At 37.4% G+C, this 25,408-nt stretch overlaps 1 protein-coding gene across 1 annotated transcript; it reads left to right on the forward strand.

Annotated features, from left to right (window-relative positions):
* The first annotated feature begins 1,623 nt into the window (after positions 1–1,623).
* Positions 1,624–22,987, forward strand: LIPI (lipase I). Its single transcript, XM_040582898.1, has 10 exons — positions 1,624–1,830; positions 6,453–6,829; positions 8,463–8,571; positions 11,069–11,170; positions 12,610–12,699; positions 13,878–14,045; positions 15,655–15,747; positions 17,780–17,891; positions 18,267–18,440; positions 22,200–22,987. The coding sequence occupies exons 1-10, from the start codon at positions 1,782–1,784 to the stop codon at positions 22,309–22,311; spliced, it is 1,386 nt and encodes a 461-aa protein (XP_040438832.1). The 5' UTR covers positions 1,624–1,781; the 3' UTR covers positions 22,312–22,987.
* The last annotated feature ends 2,421 nt before the right edge of the window (positions 22,988–25,408 follow it).

Below are 25,408 nucleotides of genomic sequence, written 5' to 3' on the forward strand. Positions count from 1 at the left end.
AACCTAAAATTCCCTTTCTTTTCTGCATTCATGTATAAAAGAACATGCAGTTCATTCATAACTAGTGGCATTAGGTGTATGTAAAGGTACATATATAAGATTTCTTAGAAGATAGGTGACTGGCTCTTGGCTAAGCACAGCAGATGTACAAGGGCTATTACTGCTTCATTTTTAGTGGCGTTGAGCTCTGCATACTTTTAACTTGTATATGAATGCATACTGTATACTGAGCGTATGCTGAGGCTGCCTAACTGGTGGTTGCTTGGGTGCTCTAAGTTTTTGTTGTAACAGTTATCTATATTAAAAAGTAGGGAGGGGAAAGAGCCAAATTGACACTGCACCATTACTTGTTCTAAGTAAAATGGAATGTCAGTAGGGCTGTACTTTTTAATAATAATTGGACAAAATGTCAAAGATTTGAGATGAAGAGGGAATGCAAAGGAATAACAGGAGCTACCTTAGTGAACTTTACTCAGAATAGGGTGACAAATTTGAGAAATGGAAGCAAAAAAATAAGAAAAGGTCATTGATGAAGCTGAATAGATTTTCATATGAGTAGGTACACTCCGTCATCTTTTTCTTATGGCTGCATTCAAAGCAGAAAAGCCTTTGAAGAACCCTCCTAAAGGCTATCCACTGCAGAAGCTTGTGTACTGCAGCTTTGTTGAGCTGCTCAGAATCATAAAGCTAGCTGAAAAAGACCAATCACTTAAAAGTAGTAACAAAACACACACCATCACTACCCTTAACTGTTGTGGAAGGAAGAGAGGGAGACCTAGACCTAATGTTTAGAAGGACTGTGAAGGTTACACTATGCAAGAGACATTTCTGGTATGTGCCTGCATCATATTTGAATGGTTATGTTATGGTTTTCTTTCTCCTGCAGTGGAAATAATTGGGGGCCAGATATAAACAAACTGAGCATCCAGACTTCTCACTTGAATAATGCAGAGTTTATCTGCATTATTAAACTCCAAGAAACTGAAGTTTGTCTTCTTGTATTTACCCAGTGAATTGGTTTGTAAATAAATGAGCTTCATAAAAATAAATGTTTCTTCATCTGTTTTGTAGTTGAGGACACAGAGGGAATGAATTTAAGGGACATACCCAGAACACCCAGCAAGTCATTCTCTGGGTGAGCTTTGTGGGTCTCTAAGCTCCATCTCTCTCCTAGGTAAGTGCTTTCACAGACCTTCTCTGCATTTAGATTAGAGAATGACTTCTTGGAAAAAGCTTAGAAGGTAATTTTGTGCAGAAATAATCTATGTAGATACAGTTCTCAGAAGTATTTTCAAGTTCTTATAGAAAAATCCTTCTGTCACCAGAATGACTTCTTGTTCTAAGTTTCTTGTGCCCATCTCAGTGCCTCTAACTGCATTTGAGTGACAATAAAAAAAAAAGACACATGGTGGGTCGGGTCTTGAATGTGGTGTACCACTAGTTATTCTGCTTCCTAAATTCCACACATGTAACAGAGTTGTCAGTAATACATAACATTGATTGCTTCTGTGTAAATCTGCTGATAGCCAGAGCGGGAAATGGATTAAACCCCAGTCCCAACCCTTAAAGACCAGAAACTACCCTACCTACTGAAGTAATTCAATAGGAGGAGTCATGAATTGCAGAAGCTTAAACACAGCTTTGCTTTCTGCTTCCTGCTCTACATGTCACTTAGTTCATCAGTGGCATTGAGTTAGGTTAGTAGTCTAGCATACTATAAAGAAACACTCGGTTTGCCACTTGTCTGTGGATTATTACGTATTGCTTTTCTCCATTTCCACATGCTGAAATTGTGTCTCTTCATCTGTTTGATTCACTGGGTGAAATCAGGTAAGAACCATTAAGCTTATTTGTAATGTAGTCTCTCGGCTTTATTCAAGCATCGAAAAATGAATATTCCTTCATTTAAATTAACCAAAAGATTAAACCTTTTGAATTATGCCTAATGGAGCAGATGATTAGTAAAGAGAATTTGATCACTTTGAAACTAGGACGTAGGTTTTCATTTTAAAGTAAATAGAAGAAAGCCTGATACTTTATCTCTGGCTGTACTTTGCACAGAGACACACTCAGGTATGTGCACTTAGTACCAAGTAAAGAGGAAATTGTGAAATAGTTTTAACGTGTTAACGTAAGTTTCTTATTTATTGCTTATTTGATAGGTTGACAGGTTTTCAAGTTACGTGTTATGCTTTAAATAGTATTTTTTTTTTTACAAAAAAAGTGTGCACTTACGGTGTTCCCCTTTTAAACCACAGAAGATACAACGCTTACAAATGTACATAGGAAAGTTAAAATATTAACTGAGTTAAAATGCACATGTAACATCCCAACACATATCTGTATGTTCTGAATGTACAGAAAAGTGTATGTGACTACTTCCACAGGTGTGCACAAAGGGCAGCTGGGTATTCCTTCCAGTAATCAATCAGAAATAAGACTTTGAAAAACTTCCCTTAATGACTCCTTGCTAAACAATTAAAAGTATTAAATCTGTTTACTGTGGAATTAGGTAAATACTGTAAAGACATAATATTTTTTTTCTCTATTTACTTTTCAAAGAATAACTGCTGTCATTTCACAGTAAATGAGTTGTTTCCCTTTGACATTTGCTAACTATTAAATAGGTTTCATCAGTTAAAATAATGTCCTTGGAATTTTATTTTATGTATAAGTGATTTCTCACTTCCATGAACGAGACTGTGTCTCTGTTTTATGTCACTGTCATTCCAGTAGCTTTAGAAGAATTCTTATTTCTAGCAATCAAATGTTAAGAAATCAAAACATTTGAGTGGATATGGAGGAACACTTCAACAATATCTTACCATGAATCTTTTATATGTTAGACGTGTAGGAGTGAATTATAAGGATCAGCGCTTAAACTTGGATTTAAGAATAATATTTGGCAAAAATGAAATAATTTCCTGTTATAGCTTTGCATCTGAATAGCAAATGTATTCAAGTAGCTGGTTTTTATTTTAGCTTTGTGTATGACATTTGGGTAATAGAATTTGTGTTCTAGTTTTTTCATCGTAGATCATTAGATGAAAACTAGAGATTAAATGCGACACATTCTATTAACTTCTTAATGTCATGTCACATGTATGGCATTTTACCAGGGTCAGGTTATTAAAATTATTTTCATTAAATTCAAATTGCAGCTGAACAGCTCTCAGTTTCAGAACTTCTTGGATAAGTCTGAGAAATGAGATGAGTTGCCTTCCTGTTAGTTAACTTGTCCAGTAACCTCAGTAAAAGTTACTTACATTATTCAGTGTCTAAATTAGGAGAATGATAATACTTACTTTTAAATGTAAGTAATTCTGACTTTTCCCACGTGTAATAATTGTAGCTATTGTGATAAGGTAATAATAGGCATAAAATTTTTGTCTGTTTGACTTCAGACAGGCAGTTTCAGGTCATTTCTAATGCTCTGTAACTTCAACCCTGCTCCAGTTTGCAAATACACATCGGTTTTATCAGGTCTAGTCCAGAGGTGACTGGTTTAATCATCGTAGATACATGGTCTTTCCTTGAGGTCTAGATTCCTATGTGAATTTGTGTCTTTATTGAACCTTTAAGGCACCCTAAGTGCTGTAATTCACATTGTTTACCTTTGTTTAGGTCTGCACTATAGCATCAAATACATTTTTCAGATACCTTGTACCCCCTGCCCCTGCACTTGCCCTTTCCTAGTGAGGGCCCACTGTCTGTCTCAGATGTGCAAATATAGTGGATTTGGTTCAGCCTGCTAGCCCCTTGCTGGGAAAAGGAGAAGAGCTAGAGCTGCTTCTCCTATAACTCAAAAATTCTTGAGAAATTCAGCACTTTTAAAATTATTTTTTAAGGAACTGAGTAGGCACTATTTCTCTTCCTACTTTTGCTTTCTAGAAGTTGACTTGTTTTAGAAAGTTGTTAGCAACAGAAACATTGAGAAAGATGCTATCAAATATCAGACAAAAGCCTTGCGTAAAGTAGTACAGTCCACTAGAAGTCAAGAGATGGGCCCAAATTTCTTTGGCCGTAAACCAGCTAATACCATAACGAAGGCGGAGAGGCCATACAGAGCAGCCATGACAGGCACTGGTGGTGTCCTCAGAACACTGAGGTGGCTTATCCATGCAAGGCGACCTTAGCAGCCAAAGGATACATTTTAAGCATTAACTTTTGATGTTAATAAGCACACCGGGGGCGGGGGGGAGGGGAAACCAAGTCTTTTTTAGACCTTTTTGAAAAATCTCAACTCTTTTGTTGATCCTGACCGAACTACGTCCTAGCCTTGTGTACCATAACACTCTGAGTACAGAAATGCTAAATACTGCAGGTTTTCTTGTGCCATTATGTATGTTGACATTACAGATTCTTACCATTTCAAACTCAGAACAGGTTCCTGTGTTTCTTCTTTCTTTCTTGGCAATGGTGTCTTTATGGTGATCCAAAACTAGGGAAGGGTTCTGGGTCATCCCTGTACTATCAGGCAGCCATTTCTTATCACTTGATCAAACAATAAGGCCTTAGGGACTGGCAACTTTGCTACCCTGGCCAAAAGAGGAAGAATGAACTACAATGGTCTTCTGTCACAGCACTTTCTAAACTACCCAGCTGCAACAAGGTCTTTTGCCATCTCATACCAGCATATGTGTCATACAGTCCCTCTGCTGCCTTCTTCTTGTCTCACCTCATCCAGGGCCTGCTCTCTCTTCTTCTCTTCCTCGGCTCTCAACCACTTAACCAGCCACAGCTGCACCTTATCTACATCGGCCAACCCACCGCCCCTGAAGCCAACCCACAGCTGTATATTATCAATGTTAATTAACCCAGCTTTATTCTTCTACAATTCCTCCTTTTTTTCTTAAAATTTCATACCTTGTGTTTTTAACAATCATTACAACCTTTTTACAAATAGTTTTTTCATAGTCCTCTATAACTCCTCTACAAAGCCTCCCTTTTTCTTTCTCATATTTCATACCTCATGTTTTTACCGACCATCACAAACTTTTTACAATTAAACTTTTCATACAATTCAGACAACTTGTTCCTGAACTCATACTCATATTCCTTCTTCACTTTTATCTTGGACTTTTCATCTTCTGCAGGTTGATCACCTTTCTTCTTATCTGCTTTCTTAGCATTTGGGATTTTGATTTCTTCAGAGGGTGGCTCTGATGAACTCATAATGCCTTGTGCTTTCACCTCTTGAGTCTCACTGGACAGCAACCCGAGTGAGCTTTCAGCAGCAGCAGATCTAGAATACAGCACTAACACATCATTCTGTGTCCTGAAAAATTTCTTAACATCCATGTGGTGGCCCTTTTCTTCTTCAACTGGTGACACCTTCAACAAGCACATAAACACCGGCAAGAATACCACCAGGCCGAGCAGCAGCAGCAGCAATGGCAGGAGCCACTCGTGGCACTGCACTGCTCCTGCACCTTCCCCTGGCACAGCCGTCACCGCTGTCTGGCCAAACCCGCTCTGGACCTGCCACTGCTGCAGGCTGCTGCCACATCTGGCTGTGTACTCTGCCACTATCAGCCATTACCCTCAGTCTCTCAACTCCTCGGTTATCAGGCTTCCTTCTCTTTGATCCCAGTAGCTCACCTTTACTGGTATCTGATCCAGATCCCCAGGCTCTTCCTGCCTATCTCAACACGATCTGGATCGCAGGCTATCCCTGCCTGTCTCCGCTACATTGGATCACTGCCATTACTGTTTCAAACATCCCCCAGCACAGCCATCACCACTGTCACCACTCAGTACACTCAGTCTCATAATTTGAAGGGCCTCACATGGGGTGCCAATTGTCACAGCACTCTCCAAACTATCAAGCTGCAACAAGGTCTTTTACTATCTCATACCAGCATACTCTTCGTACAGTCCCTCTGCTGCCTTCTCCTCACTTCATCCAGGGCCTGCTCTCTCTTCTCTTGCTTCTTCCTCGGCTGCTCTCTCTTCACTGGCTCTCAACCACTTAACTTAACCAGCCACAGCTGCATCTACATCGGTCAACCCGCCACCCCTGAAGCCAGCCCACAGCTGTATATTATCAATGCTAATTAACCTAGCTTCATTTTTACAGCCTTCTTGTTCATGCAACACACACTAGTTGTGACAAAATTCTGAGAACCTGGATTTGATGGTTAAGCAGAGAATCTTAGCAACACCGACTACTAATTTGTATTTGTTTGCAGAAAATACGTTGTTCGGGAACACTTAGAAAGCTCAATTTTGTATTTGAAGAGTTCGGAGGAGCATAGTGGTTTCTGTAGAGCTATTAGTTAAACTGTGGCTCCTCATTGTTCACTGTATGTTCTGGCGCTTCATTCCAAAGGTCTAGAGTGAACAAAATGGAAGTTCTTCACTTTTAGTGCAAAAATGTGGAAAGAAAATTGCAGAGGTGGTATTTCAGGTGGTCTAAAATGAAATGACTGTACTGTTTTAATCTTTTTCAGATGAGGAGAAAAAATGTCCTGAATTTACAGACCTCAATATAGGCAATGCTTTGTCTGGAACAGAACTCCAAGTCCAGCTATTACTGTACACACGGGAAAATCCAAATTGTTCTGAGAGACTGATTGAAAACAATGTTACTGCATCTGAGTACCTTAATAACTCCAAGAAAATTGTCTTTGTTATTCATGGCTTCAGACCAACAGGATCTCCACCGGCATGGCTAGGTGACATAAAGAAGCTTTTACTGTCTTCAGAGGATATTAATCTCATTATAGTTGATTGGAATCGTGGTGCTACAACTGTGAATTACATAACTGCTGTTGAAAACTGCAGAAAAGTTGCAGAAATACTGAAAAACTATGTTGACCAGATGCTGGTAAGGCAGAGTTGCATCTGTTCTGAATAAGTTTCAATAGCATAGTTTGAATGGGAATGGATATTTAAAATATGTCTAAAGAGAAGCCCAGTGAACAATATCAATTTACTGAAGTATTTACAACTTTGCATGCAGTTATTACTGCATATCTTTAACTCCACCTGAGCTCTTATTTCCCTTTCACTGAAGTATGCCTGAGAGAGCATCTGATTTCTTTAGTCAGCTGGAAGTTTTGGGTCTTCTGGAAAGACTGAATGCACCAGTGGGGAGGTGAAGTGAGAGATATTCAAATGGTATACAGCATTAAAATTTTACAAAAGCATCACACTACTATTTTTAATATTAAACTATTATAATTAAAGATTTTAAGTGGCAAAGAAATCACAGGCAGAGATAAAAATATTTGTTCCAACATGATATAAGCTTCTTGATTCTGGAGGGAGTTGCAGAAACAGTTGTTGATGCCAGTGGTTTTAACTGGGCTTTAGATTTATTGCTTAAGCAAATGAACAAAGCATGTTATCATCTCATTTATGCCATTGTTAGATTTATCACTTGATTTTTCTTCTGTTCTCATCACTTCTTTTCCCTACTATTCTCTGAAATTTTCAGTGCTGTGCAGTAAGAAAATACTCATGTGAAATTTGAGTAAAAACCCCAGCATTCTGAGAAATGCTTGGGTGAAAGAAGAGAAAGCATATCAGGATCTGTCCTCTGAGACTAGATACAGTGATAACAAATTGCAGTTATGACAATAAGTTTATTGTTACGGGATTGCAAAATGAAAAAGGTCTATAAGAACAGTCCCCAATCCAGAGTGGGTTAAAAAGGTGTATTTTGCAAATTTCTTGATACAGATTTTTGGTGAATTGCTGGTTACAGATCTGCCTGGCAAAACAATGACAGCAGGGCATGCTTAAGCCAATCTTTTTGTGCGAGTCATCCAGGTGATGGTGGTGGGGTATGTTGTGTCCCTCAGCTATCAGTTTCATACTGATTCATGGCAAGCTGCCATGAGGCCTTTGTTAATTCATTTTGGGACATATCAATATGTCAGACCCACACAGCATCCCATCACTTTGCAGAGATTCCAGCAGGCCTGTTGAAATTGTTTCAGAGTTCTTCAGAGTTTTGGGGTTTTTTAAATACTGCCTGCTTTGTAGAATGGGCATCGTAAGGCTTTCCTACAGGTGTGCATTTGGCACCATTATTCAGTGGTTCTGTGGCATAAGGCTTTGTAAACGGTATGTTTTTAATTTATTTTCTTTGAAAAATAAGTCAGAGGGAGATTTTATTTTTTTCCTAGTTCATAGTTTTGGTTCATCTTTCTTGTATCTGATGAATTTCTTCCTTTTCTCTCCCTTGCTCCCCTTCTAGTATGACATTTGGGAAGAAATGTGATTCAAGCTTCCTTTTTAAATTTTTCTAGTCAAAGAATTTAATATTTACTACACTTTTTAACTAGTACAGAATGGCAAACTGAAAAAACTTTGGAATTTACATTTGTTTATGAAGTTAGAAAGTTAGAGATATAACTTAAGAGTACTGACAACAAATGAAAACTAAATCAGTCTGGTGATGTCTGTTCAATTAACTATGGTTGTGGCTTTGGGTTTTTTTTTTTCCCTGATAGGTGGATGGAGCTTCTCTTGACTCTGTGTATATGATTGGAGTTAGTCTTGGAGCTCATATAGCTGGTTTTGTTGGCCAGAAGTATAATGGCAAACTTGGCAGAATTACAGGTAAGGCTTTTAATCCTGATACATGTATTCTAATGTACCTTCTATTGTTGTAGCTACAAATCACATAGATGCTAGCACTATTGACAAATGAGAACTGACTATTTAGTAACATACAGGAGGGAAAATGTATCCCTGATAAAAGTATCTCTGTGAAAGTCTGCCTTCAGGATGTAAGTTACAGATGACATTTTCCAACCTGCTTACCTCTAATCTCTCAAATGAGAATTGAGTGCTACATCCAGATGCCACGGAAGCTAAATGATATGGTACCTGAGTTTCTGTCTGATTGACAGAGCAAGTCAGGTCCCTGTGAAGGGAAGTTGAAAAGCTCTTGGTCAGACCACAGTTATCGGGCACAAGGATTTAGTTTCAGTTCGAGGTATCTGAACATGATGTAGGCTTTAGTACTTTGAGCTGTCTCATACAGAAAGCTTAGATCAGGTGTGCAGCCTGTGTATGGATACTGGAAATTTTACCTCATCCTTGTTGCATCATCAGCATTGCCATCTGTGGGAGTGATGCGTACAGTGAACACTGAAATACCCTCATGTGGGTACAATTTTCAGGACCACACAAAGTTTAGGATTAACTTTTAGATGCTGGTTCCTAAGGCAGAACCCACAGCACTGATTTGAGTGCACAGGCTCCACGTACTTGTGGTGAAAGCAAAACTTGCTGCAGCTAGCCTGTTGAGAAGGAGGCTGACTAAGCTAAGTATCAGAAAAGGTGCAAAGGGGAGAAGATTGTTGGATCCTGATAGCGTTTAGGATTTAAAAAAGCAGCTGTTTCCAGACTGAAAGAAGACAGTTAGCTCTCCCTGAGATTCATACCTCCCCAAACCCTCTCTTTGCGTACTCAAGTAATTTTTTCCCCCAAATGTAAGAGGAGTCAGTGGCCAGCCTTAAGAAAGGGAATTAGGGACTCCTCCCCTTTTTGTACAGTAATCTGAAAGTCAGGGCATTTTCTAAGAGTATGATAGGCTCCAGCTATATTCTGTTTGTTAAGAATATCATTTCCACTTTACACAATTTCCTAGAGTTGCCATCACTGGTTGGGGACAGTCTTGATTGCAATGCTAGGCTAGCAGGTCTGTGTCCTCTCTGTACATTAACTGGGAGCCTCACAGATCCGTATCATTTCTGAACTCAGATGCTCACAGTCTAATGGAATTATATGAAATGTTTCAATCACCTTCTTATAATTACAGATATGGATGACTAAAGACAAAGACTGAGTAGTCCAAATCCACAAGGCCCATAACCTCTTATGTGACTATTTTGATACTTTTTCTTTCAAATTACTTGTGCCAGTGTCCCAAGCTGATGGTGCAAAAGTGAGATTTTAAAAAGGAAAAGGTATTTTCTTCATCACTGTTTGGAGGTTTTGGAAATACAAAACTAATTATAAACAATTAAAACAATGACCTTTGTCACCTGGGGTACTATAAACATGAATTCCTGGCATTCCATGATACTTTGTGGTAGTCTGGGTCTTGGTTATCTCAATCTTGAGAGAGAGCCTTCCTAGACTATTTCTTACAGCACATCTGCCAGTTAAATCATAATACAAGTTTTGATAGTCTGAGGTCATACACTGTCCCTTTCAGTCCATGAGAATGTAATTAGGAGTCATTTAAGTGTAGGAATATGTTTTGCATTGACAGTTGTATTTTCCATCTTTGCTGCTTTTTCTTTTCCTGTCTTTGTGCTTTTGTTGTCAAGAAAATAGGAGCAGAGCAACCCTCGGCTAACAATTTTGCTTTCCTGTGAAGGACAGAAATTACCATCTTGAAAATTATCAGGCTTCAGGGCTGCACAAAAATAATTCCCTATCCCTAAAATGAATGACAATACGCAGTGTTTATACTTCAAATACTTTGTCACCCAAATCCCCTCCTCCTTTATATAAAGTGCTTTTTGTGGATCTCAGTTGGAATCTCTTGTCGTAGTTGAGTTTTGATGTAAGTGTAATATTTCCAGACCTCCCTCAGGTGAAATTGTGGTCAAAAGCTAGTGTTTCACTTAGTTGTATATAACAATTGTTTTTCTACAAGTAATTGCAACAACAGCTGATAAAATAATGGATGCATGTTTGAAATTGTCTCCATCCAAGATGTCTTCATCTTGTGTTTTTTGTGCATTTTGTTTTTAGGAAGTACGTAACAGCTATGACATTTTCTGGGGAAAAGAACAAAATTAATTCTTCCGAATTGATCCCTAATGCTTTTGGCTTATATTCATCTGGAGAACTGGGAGATGAGCACAACTACTTAGGGAAAGAAATTCAAAGATATGGGTTGATCAGTTTTGTGGTAGGGACCCTTGCTTTGCTTAGCAAGTTGAAGAATAGAAACTTCAGTAGAATTGTGCTGGTTTTTTCTTTCTATTATTATCCCAGGAAAATGAAGTCTTTGACAAATAATGCTCAAATGTTGGTCTTGTATATATCTGTAGAAACAGAGCCCAGGATTTGTAATGCTATTGTTATTTTCATTCAGGACTTGATCCAGCGGGCCCTTCGTTCACTCGACAACCTCCAGAGGGGAGACTGGATCGTACTGACGCACAATTTGTTGATGTAATCCATTCAGATAGTGATGGTAATGACATAATCTTAACTTTCCTATTTCAACTCAAAAGCAGGAAAGCAAAAGAGAAGGGACAAACTATTTCAGTAACATCAAAACTGTGCTGCAGAAGTATATTTTGTGTTATTAGATGGATTCCTGTGCTGTTGCTTTTTAACATTATCTGTACTTTTTAAACTGTACTGTATGTTATTATACCTATTCATCAAGAAACTGAAAGTCAGCTTTGCTAATGAATTAAACAATAATGAACTGTTTTGTTCAGTTCTGAAATAACTAGCCATGTTATTGAGTTAAATTTCATGACTGAACCTGAAAATATCAAAATAACTTTTATGTCCAACACCTAACAGAAGGCATATGTAGATAACTGTATAGTCATGGGTCCATTTATTGTCATGCAAAAATAGCAACTACACCACTGTCATTTATGTCTTGTTATAGTATATTCCTTCTGAATACAAAAACCTGAAGTCTGCACATTGGATAAGGTGTGCCTATTGCATTCATTTATGATACCGTTATTTGAAAAATAGTTCAGTGTTAACATTGTTTTGTTGTGCTAGTGTGTATGAACATAGCAGTTGTAAGCACATGATTATCACTGATTTGGTCCCTTTTGAGACAGACAGTCTCAGCTGTATCACATTAGTACACTACAAATCCACTGCTTAAAATTCTAAATCACATTACTGTAGCATTAAAGTGAAGAACATTGTGAAGGCTGCTTCATCCATGCTATAGTCTGTTACTTTTTTTCTCTCAAAAGCATAAGTAAACCTTTCAAACCTACAAGACATGTCCTATTTTTCATGTAATTTCATATCAGTTTCTTGAATAATATTAAAAATTAAGCATTTTACTATACAAATTTATATGTGAAGCTGAAAATACCAATTTTTGTAATGCTCCAGTTATGTGAATAAAGTGTGGTAAAAAGGAAGGTAGGTGAGACTGAGCTAAATCTTACTCATGGTCTTCCATAGGTCAGATACTGATTTTTCTACTTTGATATGCTGCTTTCATTAGCATAGCTCAGAATCCAATGTCACATGCGAAAAATGGAAAATATTACTCTAATGAAAATTACATTGGGAAGGAATTTTGGTTACTGGAGAGAACGTGAACTTCATAAATTTCTTTGTGTAAATAATGCCTCAGCTACAGCACTGAATAGTTGCTTCTGTTCTTTTTTTTCTGTGGCAATAGGAATCTTACGCACATTTGTACACGTTTGTGTACAGCATTTTACATGTGTATAATTTTCTCAAAAAGAAAAAACCCATGGTTTTTAACTCATAACATGACTTGCGTTTACAGAACTAAAGAACAGTATGATTGCGAAAAGAAAAATTAAGACCTTTATGTTATTTTTAATGAATGTAATGATAAAATTATTGACTGCATAATGTTGTTTATGTTTTTTTTGGTTCATAATCTTTTTACTTTAGCACTAGGTTTCAAGAAACCTTTAGGAACCATTGATTTCTATCCAAATGGTGGAATGGATCAGCCTGGTTGTCCGCAAACAGTATTCAGTGGTAAATAAAAATGTGTTCAATTAATGAGAAAAGAGTTTGAGATCAAATCAAAAAAGATTAAACTGAATTCAATGGACAATGCACGTATTCAATAATATGGCAGCTGAGGCCATGGTATACTTTATTTTTCATCCCCACTCAGCAAATAAGAAATAACAAAGACATTTGACATCTTTTATTTAAATAAAGATCTTCCTACAAGCATACGTACTCCATCATACCATTATTATTGGTATGATGGAATTATTATTACATATACAGTCTGCATACAGCAATCATTATTTTTGTGTGTTTATATATGGCTAGGCATGGGGAAAGATGTTTGTATCCAAGTGGTTTGGACAGGATCATTTCCATATGATGTGGAAGGCAAGGCTTTCAAGTCTTCCTTGTGTCTTAGGCTCCTCCTGGTTGGCAATGATGAACTAGGGTTTGGACAAGTCTTTTAGGCTCTGGGATGAAAGCAGTTTTACAACACAATCTTTTGTTGTGGAATTTTTCTTATTTCAACCTCCATAAATCTTATGCAAGGTTGCTGTCCATTGCTTTTGTTTACTTTTTTTTGGTTATGTTTGTGTCTGTCTGTGTTTCTGTTTCTAGTCAGCACAGTGCTGCTACAAATTAGAGCAGCTGTAAAAGCATAGGGCTTCCACAGGCTTGCCGTGAGTATGGGAGAATCCATTAAGACTCAGGATCAGCTTTATCTGTACAATTCTCATAGTTTGTTTTGCTAGGAGAGGAAGGAATTTATATATAGAGAATAATCTCTGAAGTGTTCTTCATGGTAATTTTTCTGCCAGAATATTCTGCACTGGATGCAATGTGGCAAAATTTAACTCAGACTCAGGCTTTATAACAAAAAAAAAAAAAGTTTGTATTTTATATATCTATATACATATTAAAAAAAATTGATGGGATTTAGTACACTATTTCTTACATATAAAACACTGTAACTTTTTGCTTTACTTGTAATATTCAAAATAGTCTTCAATTTCTTCTTTTTCTGTGTGTACATCCAGTTTTTACACTTGGTGGGCAAGTAGCCAAAGAATAAAGGCATGGGTAACTGAGAACGATTCAGCTAAATGGGATTACTGGATTACTTTGACAACACCTCTTCTTTGATGAAGAGAAATGATTACATATTCTTTGTATATTTTGTTTTTTCTTTCCTGAAGGACTTCAGTATTTTAAGTGTGACCATCAAAGATCTGTTTTCCTCTTCTTATCATCTTTGAAAGGAGAGTGTGACATAATAACATACCCTTGTGACTCTTACTTGGATTACAAGAGAGGAAAATGTGTTGATTGTCAAGCTTACCAGCCAATGTCCTGTCCAGTACTGGGTAAGTGTTACTATATCTGCTCTGGGCTGGGTAAGATTTTCCAGGGAATCCAGATTAGCTCTTTCTGGGTCTTCTCCAGAGATCTGTAGTATTGTTAAGGGATCTGTAGAGACTGATCACAGACAGAGCTGCATACTGCTTAAAGTACTTTAAAGTTTATGTCTTTGTCTGCTTTATAGTTATCATTTAGACACAGGCTCTGAATGTTCCTAAGCTTTGATCATTATGCTTTCCAGTCTGAAATGGGTTCACAATGGATCTCCTTTCTATAGAGAAACTGCTTCTACTTGGTTCATCGCTTTAGGCTTTCACAGTGTGTTATCATCCATAGAGTACATGTGGGTTTTATTTAACAGTAGTAGTGGTTACAGCAACTTCATGGTTTCTCTGGCTTTTCTTTTGGAATCAAGCTTTTATTTGGAGGGGGTTTCAGGTGTTTGGGGTTTTATCGCTTTTAGAGAGGAATTGGGGACAGTTTGAAAAGAGCTACGGTAGTGTGAGCATTTTCTAGTTGTCAGGGTTTTCTCAAGAATGATACTTTAAAAATATTTAATTAAAAGTTAACATTCAATTTGTATCACATCTTTTTTACATCTTTATATTGGGATTTACACCCTATTTTAGTTAGATCAGGTTTGAAGAAAAAGCATAGATAGATCTGTATGCTATTTTATAATAAAACCCAACCATAATGGGACCTTATAATATGGCAGAAAGACTCCAGAACTTCCCCAGAAAGGTTATTAACCACGCCTGATGTACTAGTACAGAATGCCCAAGCTAGAGGTGGAGAAATCTTTGACCAGTCAGATGCCACTTTTTTTTTTTTTTTTTTTTTTTTTTTTTTTTTTTTAATAACCATAAAACCTATGAGGAAATGGCATGCACCTGAATCCAGGAGCTGGGAAGAGAAACAGCATCCTTTTGCTGCAAGCTTTCCTGCTTACTGGTGTGCAGTGACAGCTCTGCAGTCTGGAATTAGCTCTTGTTGTCCAGTCTAGGTAAAGAGATCAAGAGGAAGAGAATATGATCAGCCGTTTTAGAAACAAGGACTAGTTGTCAAGTCCCAAAGACAATAAGCATGGAACTCAAAAGTTCTTTCTGAATTACGTCAATAATCTTAGGAAGTTTACAGAGTATCTAACATTTTATTAAATAATATCCACAATTATACACTAAAGAGTTTTAAAATACTTACTTTAATGATTAAAAAAAAAAAGGAAGAAAGAAATTTTACCTAATATGAAGATGTTCTGTAACTATTCTCTGCAAATATATGGGCTACTTCTTTAGGTTTGTTTTTATTAACTCTGCAGGAGTTTATAAGCACTATTTTTTGGAGTTAGTACTCTAGACTAGATAGATTCCAACTATTACCTTATGACAACTTTAGTGATACTAAAATATTAGAAGAATGAAATACTTACATGCTACGTTCTACTAAACTCAGGGGATTCCTGCGTTTTCCAAGTCAACTTACTTTCTCAGAGAATATTTAAGAAAATTAAAGCCAAATCTGTCACTTTGGGTGAGATTCTTTTTTGTAATTGTATGTGTGTCATGGTTTTGCTAAATGTCTGAAATGAAATATTTAAATTTTGGATTACAGGTTATCATGCTGATAGATGGAAAAAACTGTTAATCCCAAAGACTTCACCAACAAAAGCTTATTTTGATACCTCGGACCGACACCCATTCTGCAGTGAGTGACTGAATACATACATAACAAACTTCATGAATTGTTATGGCTGTTATTTGTTAGCTGATCTGGAGTGAAAGCATGTTCAAAGTAGAAAGTTATTGTTAGCTGCTGTGTAAAATGGTGTGATAAACCATGAGTGTCAGTTCACAGACTGGAGGAAGAAGAATGATTGTGGCAGAGCAAGCAATAAGTGAACTGAGAAAGAAATGTGACTTTAAAAGTAATGGGATGAACTACCAAGAAGTCCAGGAGGGAAGAAGGAAGCCAGAAAATGAGGATCAAGTGATAGGAAAAAACTGGAAGTGAGAGAACCTGTTTAGATATGATCATTGCTGCCATTTTCCAAGAGCAAAAATGGGAAGTGAGACTGCCCTAGCTGGGGGACAAAAAAAAAAAAAAAAAGAAACCTGTCTTTCATTGCTGTTTCTTCCAAAGGGCCATGGAGAGGTTAACAAAGATGTGACAGATTTTACATAACTCCTATTCCCAGTGGTCTATCAGCTCAACCCAAACACGCTACCACTGTTCTCCCTGGCTCCTGTCTGCTTGGGTTTTGCTTTTTCCTGCTCTCAAGGCTGCACAGGCAGCTAGGTCTGTCTCTTCTTCGTTACTTTGACAGAAAAGTACAGATTTGCTTTCACTCTCACACATAATAAAATCTCGGAATTCATCAAAATTCCAACCAGGAAGAATCCTGATGATGGAAGAAGTACACTGCAGAAGAAAAAAGATTATGTATCGTATTCTGGGACAGGAGTGGTAGACGAGAGAAAAGAGGGGGACAAATATTATCAAACACAGGAGGAGGCACATGGAGAGGAATGAGAAACCTTGTAATAACAGCGTAAGTTTAAGGGAAAATGTGCAAAGTCAAGAAGAAAAATGAGTCTACTAAACCAGCCTGAAAAATAGGTCCTTTGTTAACTAAAGCCTTACTTTAATTCTCAGTATATAAAACCATAAGGAGAGAGAAATTAACCAGAAGTCTTAACTAAGTGAAACTGTAAACCTGAGCAGGGCAAGTTTTTCATAAAGGTGGGGCTTGGTCTTTTAGAAAAGAATGTTAAAAAGCAATATAAAAAACAAAAAGAAAATTTGAAATTGGCTTCCTTACTTTGGGAGTAGTAAAGGTGTGTTTCCTCTGGGTAGCCATAGCACAGTTACAGTGTTGGTGGTGGTTACAGAAGTGTGGTGGAAGGTCAGGTCAGGGTTTCTGAGGGCTCAGCGGGACAGTGCCCGCCCCAGGTACCCAGCCTGTTGTCCTGAGGCCGTGGGCCCTCCAGGAAAGGGGGAGAAGGGGCTGGAGCATGGGAGATCGATCGGATACCTCTCCTCTTCCTGAGTCTTGCCCATGAGTGTGTCTAGTATCCACACAGAGGTTTTGGTAAGTTGACTTCTCTGAGGGAAGGGTGCTTGGAGGACCTGTATTGTTGCACCTGCTTAGGCTGGGCAATAACAGCAGGGAGAGGGGAGGAACAGCATCGGCACAAGCGTGGGAATAATGTCTCTTCAGCTTTACTGCCCGATTAATCTGCTTACCTAGCTAACTGCCCACTTTGCCTATATATAAGGCTTGTGCCGATGCTGTTCCTCCCCTCTCCCTGCCGATGTATCTCAGCTGTTTTCTGGACATGTCTCTGGTGGATAATGTGCTGGTCTTGCCACGCTAATGGCTCTAATATCACCTCTTTGCAGAGCTTGCCAAAACCTGAGGTGCTCGTCAGGGCTTAATTCTGCTTTTTTTCCTTAGGCAGGTCAAACTTTTCATGCTACTTCTGATGGTAGCTTTCTGATGCAAATCCTTTTTATGTAAGAACTGGAGGAAATGATACACTAATTACACTCCAAGCAGCCATTTGGTAGAAGCTATTTTTTGTCAATAGCTGCCTTATTCTGCTTTGAGCTGGTAACTTAAATGTAGAGTCACTATTCCTGTCATCAGTCACTGAACACTTTTAACAGGGTGATAATAACAACTGTGTCCTCTTAAGGTCATTCTTTGAATCTTGTTATTTCCTATTTCTTTTTGCAGTGTATAACTACATACTGGATATTACTACTTGGAATAAGAACATTAGGAGAGGTTTCATTAAAGTTAAAATAACAGACTATGCTGGAAACACAGTAGAATCGGAGATGAATAGGTATGTTGCGCTTTGTCTCTGAATCTTTTTTATCACATTATAAGAATAATTTTCTGAGTTTCCTGAACTTTTAACTTGTTAACTTGTAAGTAAAAAAATTATAATGGGGTTGTTAAGACTTGGCCACGGCTCCTGTTCATAGAGATTGCTCAGTGTCAGAGGCAATGCTCCTCACACTGAAATGATCCTCTCTCCATTTATGAACTAGCCCAGGTTCTTGCACAGTACTCATTTGAATCCACTTCAAGGTATCTTTGTTCTGAACAATCAGAGTTGATATATCTTGCAAGATTTCTGATCTTAATAATGCTGCTTAGCAATAATGAATATTACTCGGCTAACAAAACCCTGACTAGCTATAATGTTTTTCTTCAGTGAAGCTTCAACATTTCAGCAATACAAAAGAGTCAAAGTACTAACTGGATTTTACCAAGACCTTGACAAAATATCAAAAATTTCCTTGACCTTTTCTACGAAGACTTTACTAAGCCCAAAACACAAGCTTAGGATTCTCCAGATGAGTCTGAAATCTCTTAATAATCCAGAAAGGTAAGCATTTGTCACATATCAAAGTTGTGTATCGACTGAACTGCTCAGCATGTTTCCTCAGAAATATGTATTTCCCTCTATTGATTTTTTAATAACATATTCCTAGATGCATGAATATCCTTCTCATCCTACCCAAGATCAAATTTATCATGGGGAAGTCACGCAGGCTGCTGCTGCTGTCTGGTCACAATGGGTTTTCAAGGACCATTTACGTAGACCAGCCTGACTTACACCTGTATGGTTAAGTTCTCCTCCAGAAGATAAATTTTAGTAACACTTTTCTGATTTTAATCATGTGTCCATACACAACTTTCCACACTTGGTTATGAAATTGAGCACTTCAGCTACTTGTGTGACTCGCATAGGCTTTTGGTCTTGTTGCTGAAAGTAGAGACCTTCCAAGACCAAAACATAGTCTATGCTTGCCTATGCTTAAAATTAAATCACCTGCATTTTTTAATAATTAAATATCATTGATAAGCTTTTATTAATTATTGCTGGCTTAAAATACATTAGCGTTATTGCCATATGTTCATTTTTTAGATCTCCAGAGTTACTTGTACAATAGCACTAGCAATTAAATTTTACTTTTGCGTCTTGTTAAAGTAACATATTATATGGATTAGGTAAGAAATATCCAGGAGCAGCAAGAGTACTTTATTTTAGAGTTGTTACATTTATTTGCTTCATATGAATGGCAGACTCAACAAGGTCAGAATTTAAAATAAAACCTAGTAATGGTTATCAAATAAGTAATGAGTGGGAATAATATTACAGTAAGATTAAGTCTTAAGTCAGTATATTTTATTAACTTGAGAAATAACATTTAAGGCTTTCTGATAATAGGTTAGTAGGAATTGGGTATGGTGCTTTGTAAAAATTATGAAACCTTGTTAAATTAATCTATTATTTCATATTTACTGGAAAAGAGGAGGAGATGGGTGGGAGAGGCTTAGGAAGAAACAGAACACTTAGTAATCCAAATAGTACCCCAGAATGTATATCCATTAGACTTTATTACCTTGTTGAAGGCCATAAGTCTCAAGCTTTCAGGTGAACTGGCATGATTTTATTTAAAAGCATTTGGTGATGAGAGATAGTCAAAGCTCTAAATCATGTTAAAATATTTTTTTTTTCTCAACCAAATGGTGATAAATCAGAAGATATATTTCGTGCAAGGCTATCAGCATTCAGGACTTTTTCAGATAATGATCTAGGAAATAAAGATTTTCAGTGAACAGCCCTTACTGGTTTTGAGTTTTCATTCCCATTATTCTAATTCCTGTTAGTTTTAAAGTAAGATGCTCTTGATTTGCTTTAATATAGAATACACTAAAGTCCTTCTTTGTACAGAGCCTCATCAGATGGCACTCATATAGGCACATTAGATACTTTTAGATAGCAGTGGAAAATAGTGTATTGAATCACCATGTGGAGGTAATTTAAATGCAGATGTTACAACACTATTGGTTGCTATAATTACATAATTGCTCATTGTAATTATAACTACCTATATTTACCTTATTTAGTTACATATAATTACAACAATTACTTGAATACAGGATAATCAACTAGAAACCACATTAAAAATATTTAAATTATTCATATAAAAACTAGTAGGTAAAAAACAGGGGACAGGTGCAGGGATAAAAGACAACAGGGTTCTCAGTCTCCCCAGATCTGGGTTAATAGCAGACAGTGGGAGTTTGGGGAATATCACTGACAATTGTCTGCTGGGCTGGGCCGTTGTTCATGCAGATGGTGTGGGAATGTGGGAGTGCTAAAAGGTACATATAAATCTGAGACTCTCTTTCTGGTCTCTGAGATAAATCATTCCTGCTCACCCATAAAACCAGAAAGCTTTCCTAACTTGTGTGTGTCCAGGTGTCAGCTCTTCCAAAATCTTCTGAACCTGTCAGTCAGTTCAAATGCAATTTATGGGGAGGGTGAATGTCTCAAAGATATTTAGGCCAGCCACCTTTGGATTTTTTAAACCAAAACAACAACAGGAGTAATAAAAAAGAAGACTTTATTAATACCGCTACTGAACAAGAGAGTCTGGCATGCCCTTGCTTTTTAGTAGAGAGCAGAGAAGCCACACGAGGTGGGGGATTACGAAAGCCTTGCCTAACAAAAAAATTATTTGTGTTTTGCTCCTTGTTGGTGAACTGGAGAACCTGCTGCTCGCTCAGGGCTACTTTCCTGTAAGGCATTCTGGGTACTCAATAATCACAGGCTTAGATGGATTGCACTTCACATGGGATCAAGTATGTTGGAAACCCTATGATTTTATTTCTACTAGTCATCATTATGGTCTGTTGAAGTATTGTCCCCCCTGTGGTTAGATAGAGCCCTTCCCAGGTGATGACTGCTGTTTGAGAATGACCATGCTAACACATTGTGCTGCTGTGTTGCAAATACGGTTGCAAATGTGGTAAAATACAGCATCGTACTGTTAGGTGAGATATTGAAAATCAACTTGGGAAATGGATGCATGCAATAATTTTATATTGTTATGGTCAGAAATTTGTCCTGTGAATTCTTTCTTATAAGGATTTTTAAAATGCTGGCAATTTCAGTGCTTTTATGTCTCTTTTTTCTTCCTCTACAAAAATAATATAACAGTAAGCCATTAAATTCAAATGAAAACAAATTGTGCATGAAGGTTTGGATGAAATTCTATGCTTTGCATTATGCTGAATACCAGAATTTGTCTTGATCTTCTTAGTCATAAAATCTACTGTCTTAGCTTTGTGGCGACATTAAAAGGCCTCAAATTCTTACACAGAAATCCATCAGTCCTTTCACATGTAGACAGGTGGAGCCGTGACTGGCTGGAAATCTTGCACTAAATGGCAGCAACAGAAGTGCCTGGTGCAATGTTCTTTCTCAAGCTTTGTCCTTTAGCTGGTCCACTGTACACTACATCCCAGTCTGAGGTGGATTGTGTTGTATAGCCATATCTGTGAGTTCAGAGAAATATAGAAGATAATTTTAAATAAAATCATAGCTTGTACCCCCTTAGAGGGGACATTAGAGGGTATGCTAGTCATTTGTCTGTTCAAACCAGCTCTCACTGTCTGTCGTAGCTCATGAAGGACAGAGCTATGACCTGTCTCTGTCCTAAAAGGCAAAGCACCTATCTTGATGTCAAAAAGTAAGACTTTGTGTGTGACTCCCTGTGTGACCTCTGTGTGTGTATTCATGTAGTATTATGCAGTTCTGAGTTTTCTAGGTCTTTAGATGACAATTTACTCTTTTGCATGAAACTTTCTTATGCGTGCTGTCATTGCAACTGAAAGAGTTAAAAGATATTATGATGTGGTTTTCTACTTTCCTCTGTGGAACGAAAGCAGAGAAACTTTCATATCTAGGGAACTCAAAATAAATTATTCAGGCCCAGTGTTAACAGGAATTGAGCTGTTCTTGGACCATTGTTATAAAGAATTAATTTGAGAATTAATGGATGAAATATTGCATCTTTGTAGTTCAGACTAATGTGATACACTTCTTACTTGTGCCAGTTTGCACCATCCAGCTGATGTCCTGGTTGTTGTTGTTCACAGTCTAGCAAAACCACTCAAATGATGCGTAAAATAGGGTGTAAACTTAAGAAGACATTTCTTCCTGTCCTGAGTACTGTCTCTGAGAGGTGGCAAATACTGGAGATTTAATAATTCAAATACTGAGGCTTTTTTTTCTATTACTGTTAACTTTTTCTGATGTGCACATTTTTTTTTTCTTCTTCTGTATTTCTAGGCTGCAGCTGTGCAGATATGATTTTGTACTGATGGAGAACATTGAACTGACCTTCAAACCTATCCCTTGTCCAGAGAGGGGGTATATGAAGAGAGAGCTTCTAGTAACTTAATTTCTCTTATAGCAGTGACATTTTGATTCTTCCTCAGGAAAAAGACTGCAATGAGAAAAGAAATGAGATATGCTAGATTTATTTTCAAGAGTCTACCTGGAAATACTGGCTTTGAGTGCCTTAGGGTGAAATTAATTGAAAAGTACAGATATCTATGTTTTTGGGAAATTTGAATAAAGTAAATGTATCATGGTGGAGAACATGCAATGGTCTATTCATTATTATTTGTTAGCAGTGAAGCAACTGCTGAATTAAATATGAATTATCTGCATAATCCTGGCACGTTATTTGTCAAGTCATACATATATTTAATTATTTATTATTTGTAATGGCTTTTACATGGAAACAGAATTATCTGTCTACTAAGTGAATTTAATATACTGTACATGTGATCTACAGATCTAATACACAGCAGTTTTGCTGTACTGTGTTCATTGGATAATGTTTTCTCATTAGATAATGTCAATCTGAGAACTGAAACAATAAGATTTGTGAGCACATATGTAAATTTGCTATTTAAATTAATTATCTTTATGTTCATTGTCGATGAATATTATTGCATCTATTCAGATTTTTTGGGAAATGGACAGGGCAGCGATGTTTCAGATAGGAAGTAATTCTAAAGTCTGTTCTGAAGATAACAACTTGAAGATGAAATAAGTGCATTTTCATTCTGTTTCAGTTTGGGCTTCTTGGAATTAGAGCTGCTGCTCAGGTTGAGGTCCATGACAGCTTTGCAGCTATTGGAGTGTGAGCAGGAATAAGTCCTACATAAAGAATTCTTCCTCCAGTTCAGTAAAAGGTTTTCCAATGCCAGACTGCCTTTGCCTTTCCTGATGGTAGTGGTTGAAGAAGAGATATGTGTATTTTTCTTCTTTAAGGTTGTTTTATGTATTTGACCCTGGTTTCTTGTGTAAATGTGTCCTATGCATGTTTTCCTTTTCCTTTCTTATGTCCCTGCTGTCTCTGCTCTTGACAGCAGTATTTGGGTGAATCTATTAACCAATTTCATCTGAGTGTCAATGGAGCGGGATGTCCAAAACTTATGAATTGTAAGTGTTACTGAAAGTCAACAGTTGGGTTAGAAGGAAGATGGAAGACATTGTCCTAAGGAAGGGAAAGCAAGTTATAACTTCGCCCTTTTCATTGCAAGAACTAGCTCCAGCGTGCTGGTCAGTATGTGCAAAGCTCTGAAGCAGCCACTGCACATGCTTTACTTGTCAAGACACACCAGAAAAATACAGAACGGTGGACAGACTTGCTCATGGACTGACTTTTTTTAAAAAAATATTTCTTCTATAGAAATGGTAACTACTTAACCATAGGTTTTCTCAGGTGATACCTTACTCAGCTTTATTATTTTATTGTATACTTCTTTGTTCCTTTCCTCTGAGGGAGCCATTGGGAGATGCACAGGAAAAGAGGCTTTTGTCTGCTTACATGCATGTGTATGGAGGGGTTGTTGTTTTGTTTCTATTTATCCTCCTTTTTTTTTTTTTTTTAACAAAAAAAACCCTGCTGTTATTCTGCTTGTTTTCATTCTGCAGGTTTTTCTCCAACCTTGCTCTGATCAACCCTAGTTTCCCCTTTCCAGGTCTCTGAGCCTCCTTTCTTTCATCACCTTGGCTCCAAATACCCATTTCTTATATCACTTTAAAAAAAGCGTAGAGACCTAAGAGTAAATTTCAGGTATCTTGAACTAGAATCTTTTAATGGGTGACATAGATGTTCAGGCAAAGAAATGTATCGGATGGCTTCTTAAATTTCCTTTTAATGTTGCTTTCTGCAATTTCTTTGAAGTTTTACATGTTTTTTACAACCCTTTATATTTTTTATGTTTTATATTTTTGCTTTTTTTTTTTAATTGATTTTATGTTCTCCTGAGAAGAAATGAAGTGCAGAGGTGTGAGTATGATTTTTGACTATAATTTTTTTTGCTTGATATACTCAATTGCAAGTTTATAGATAGAAAAAATAATGAACTTGTATTAGCTCTAAATTGGCAGCATAAGGGGTAGATATACTGCTCTTTCCAGTAGTGGAACTGAGTGCTTGTTTATTACCACAGCTATTATTGATGTAGTTGTCAAACAACAAGTGTTTTTTTTTCCCCTATCTTGTGAATGTAACCATACAAGCTTGATTTTCAACAGCTTACTCTATTTAAAGACAGAGACACATAAAATTCTACCTTTTCAGCATTTGCTGGGGTTGGCATTTTCACCCTTTGCCATTTACTTGCTCCCCAGATTAGGGTAGACCTCTGGTAATGCAGACCTTGGAAAGGAAACTTGCACTAATATATACTTGTAGGCAGTAGTCAAAACTCATGTCCCACGGATTACAAGTCTCCTGCATCCTTTATCTATCATACAAACATACTGACAAAATGATGGCTAGACAAGCCGTTGTGATATATTGAGTTGTGGGGTAGAACAAGACATGAACAAGAAAATGTGCAGAATTGAGGACTGAGATGCCTTCCTGGAATTTTTGTTACAAATGCTGGAAATGTAAGGTAAGATGTGTTGAAAAGATACAAGGAGGCATACAGACATGACCAATGCACAGTGGTGCAGTATAAAGGTAATGATAGTATTTTCATATTTAAACACACCTACAGAAAGGGTAGGATAGGAATAGTGACTTGTTGCCTTGATTTGGGTAAACTTTCGGTAAAAAGGAAATAAGCGTCAGGGTTGATAAAAGAGGTTCCAATAAGCAATATGAGGCAGAAAGAAACTCCCCCCCCCCCCGCCCCCGCCCCCACCATTTTCCTGTTTTAGTTGGTAATTTCCACTTCAGAAGAGGCAGTGCATTTCCAGCTCATAATTGCACTTCTCGAGTGGCTAAGCACTTGGACTGTAGCCTTGTGTCCCAGCACCAAGAAAAATGTGCTGTAATTGTTCGGAAATGCAGTGCTTTTTATGGGTCACTGCCATGTGCTACTTTTTTACTAATTCTTTCATCTCCATCAAGCTCAGCAGAGGATGCCAGGGTCAGGCAGAAAATGAAAATCTTTCAGGGAGTTCCCTGTTCTGAGGCAAATGATGATGGGTAGTTCAGTAGAGCACACTTCTGCATCAGCTGTAGAGAA

Source organism: Falco naumanni, chromosome 2 (genome assembly GCF_017639655.2).
Source record: "Falco naumanni isolate bFalNau1 chromosome 2, bFalNau1.pat, whole genome shotgun sequence".
Lineage (NCBI taxonomy): Eukaryota > Metazoa > Chordata > Aves > Falconiformes > Falconidae > Falco > Falco naumanni.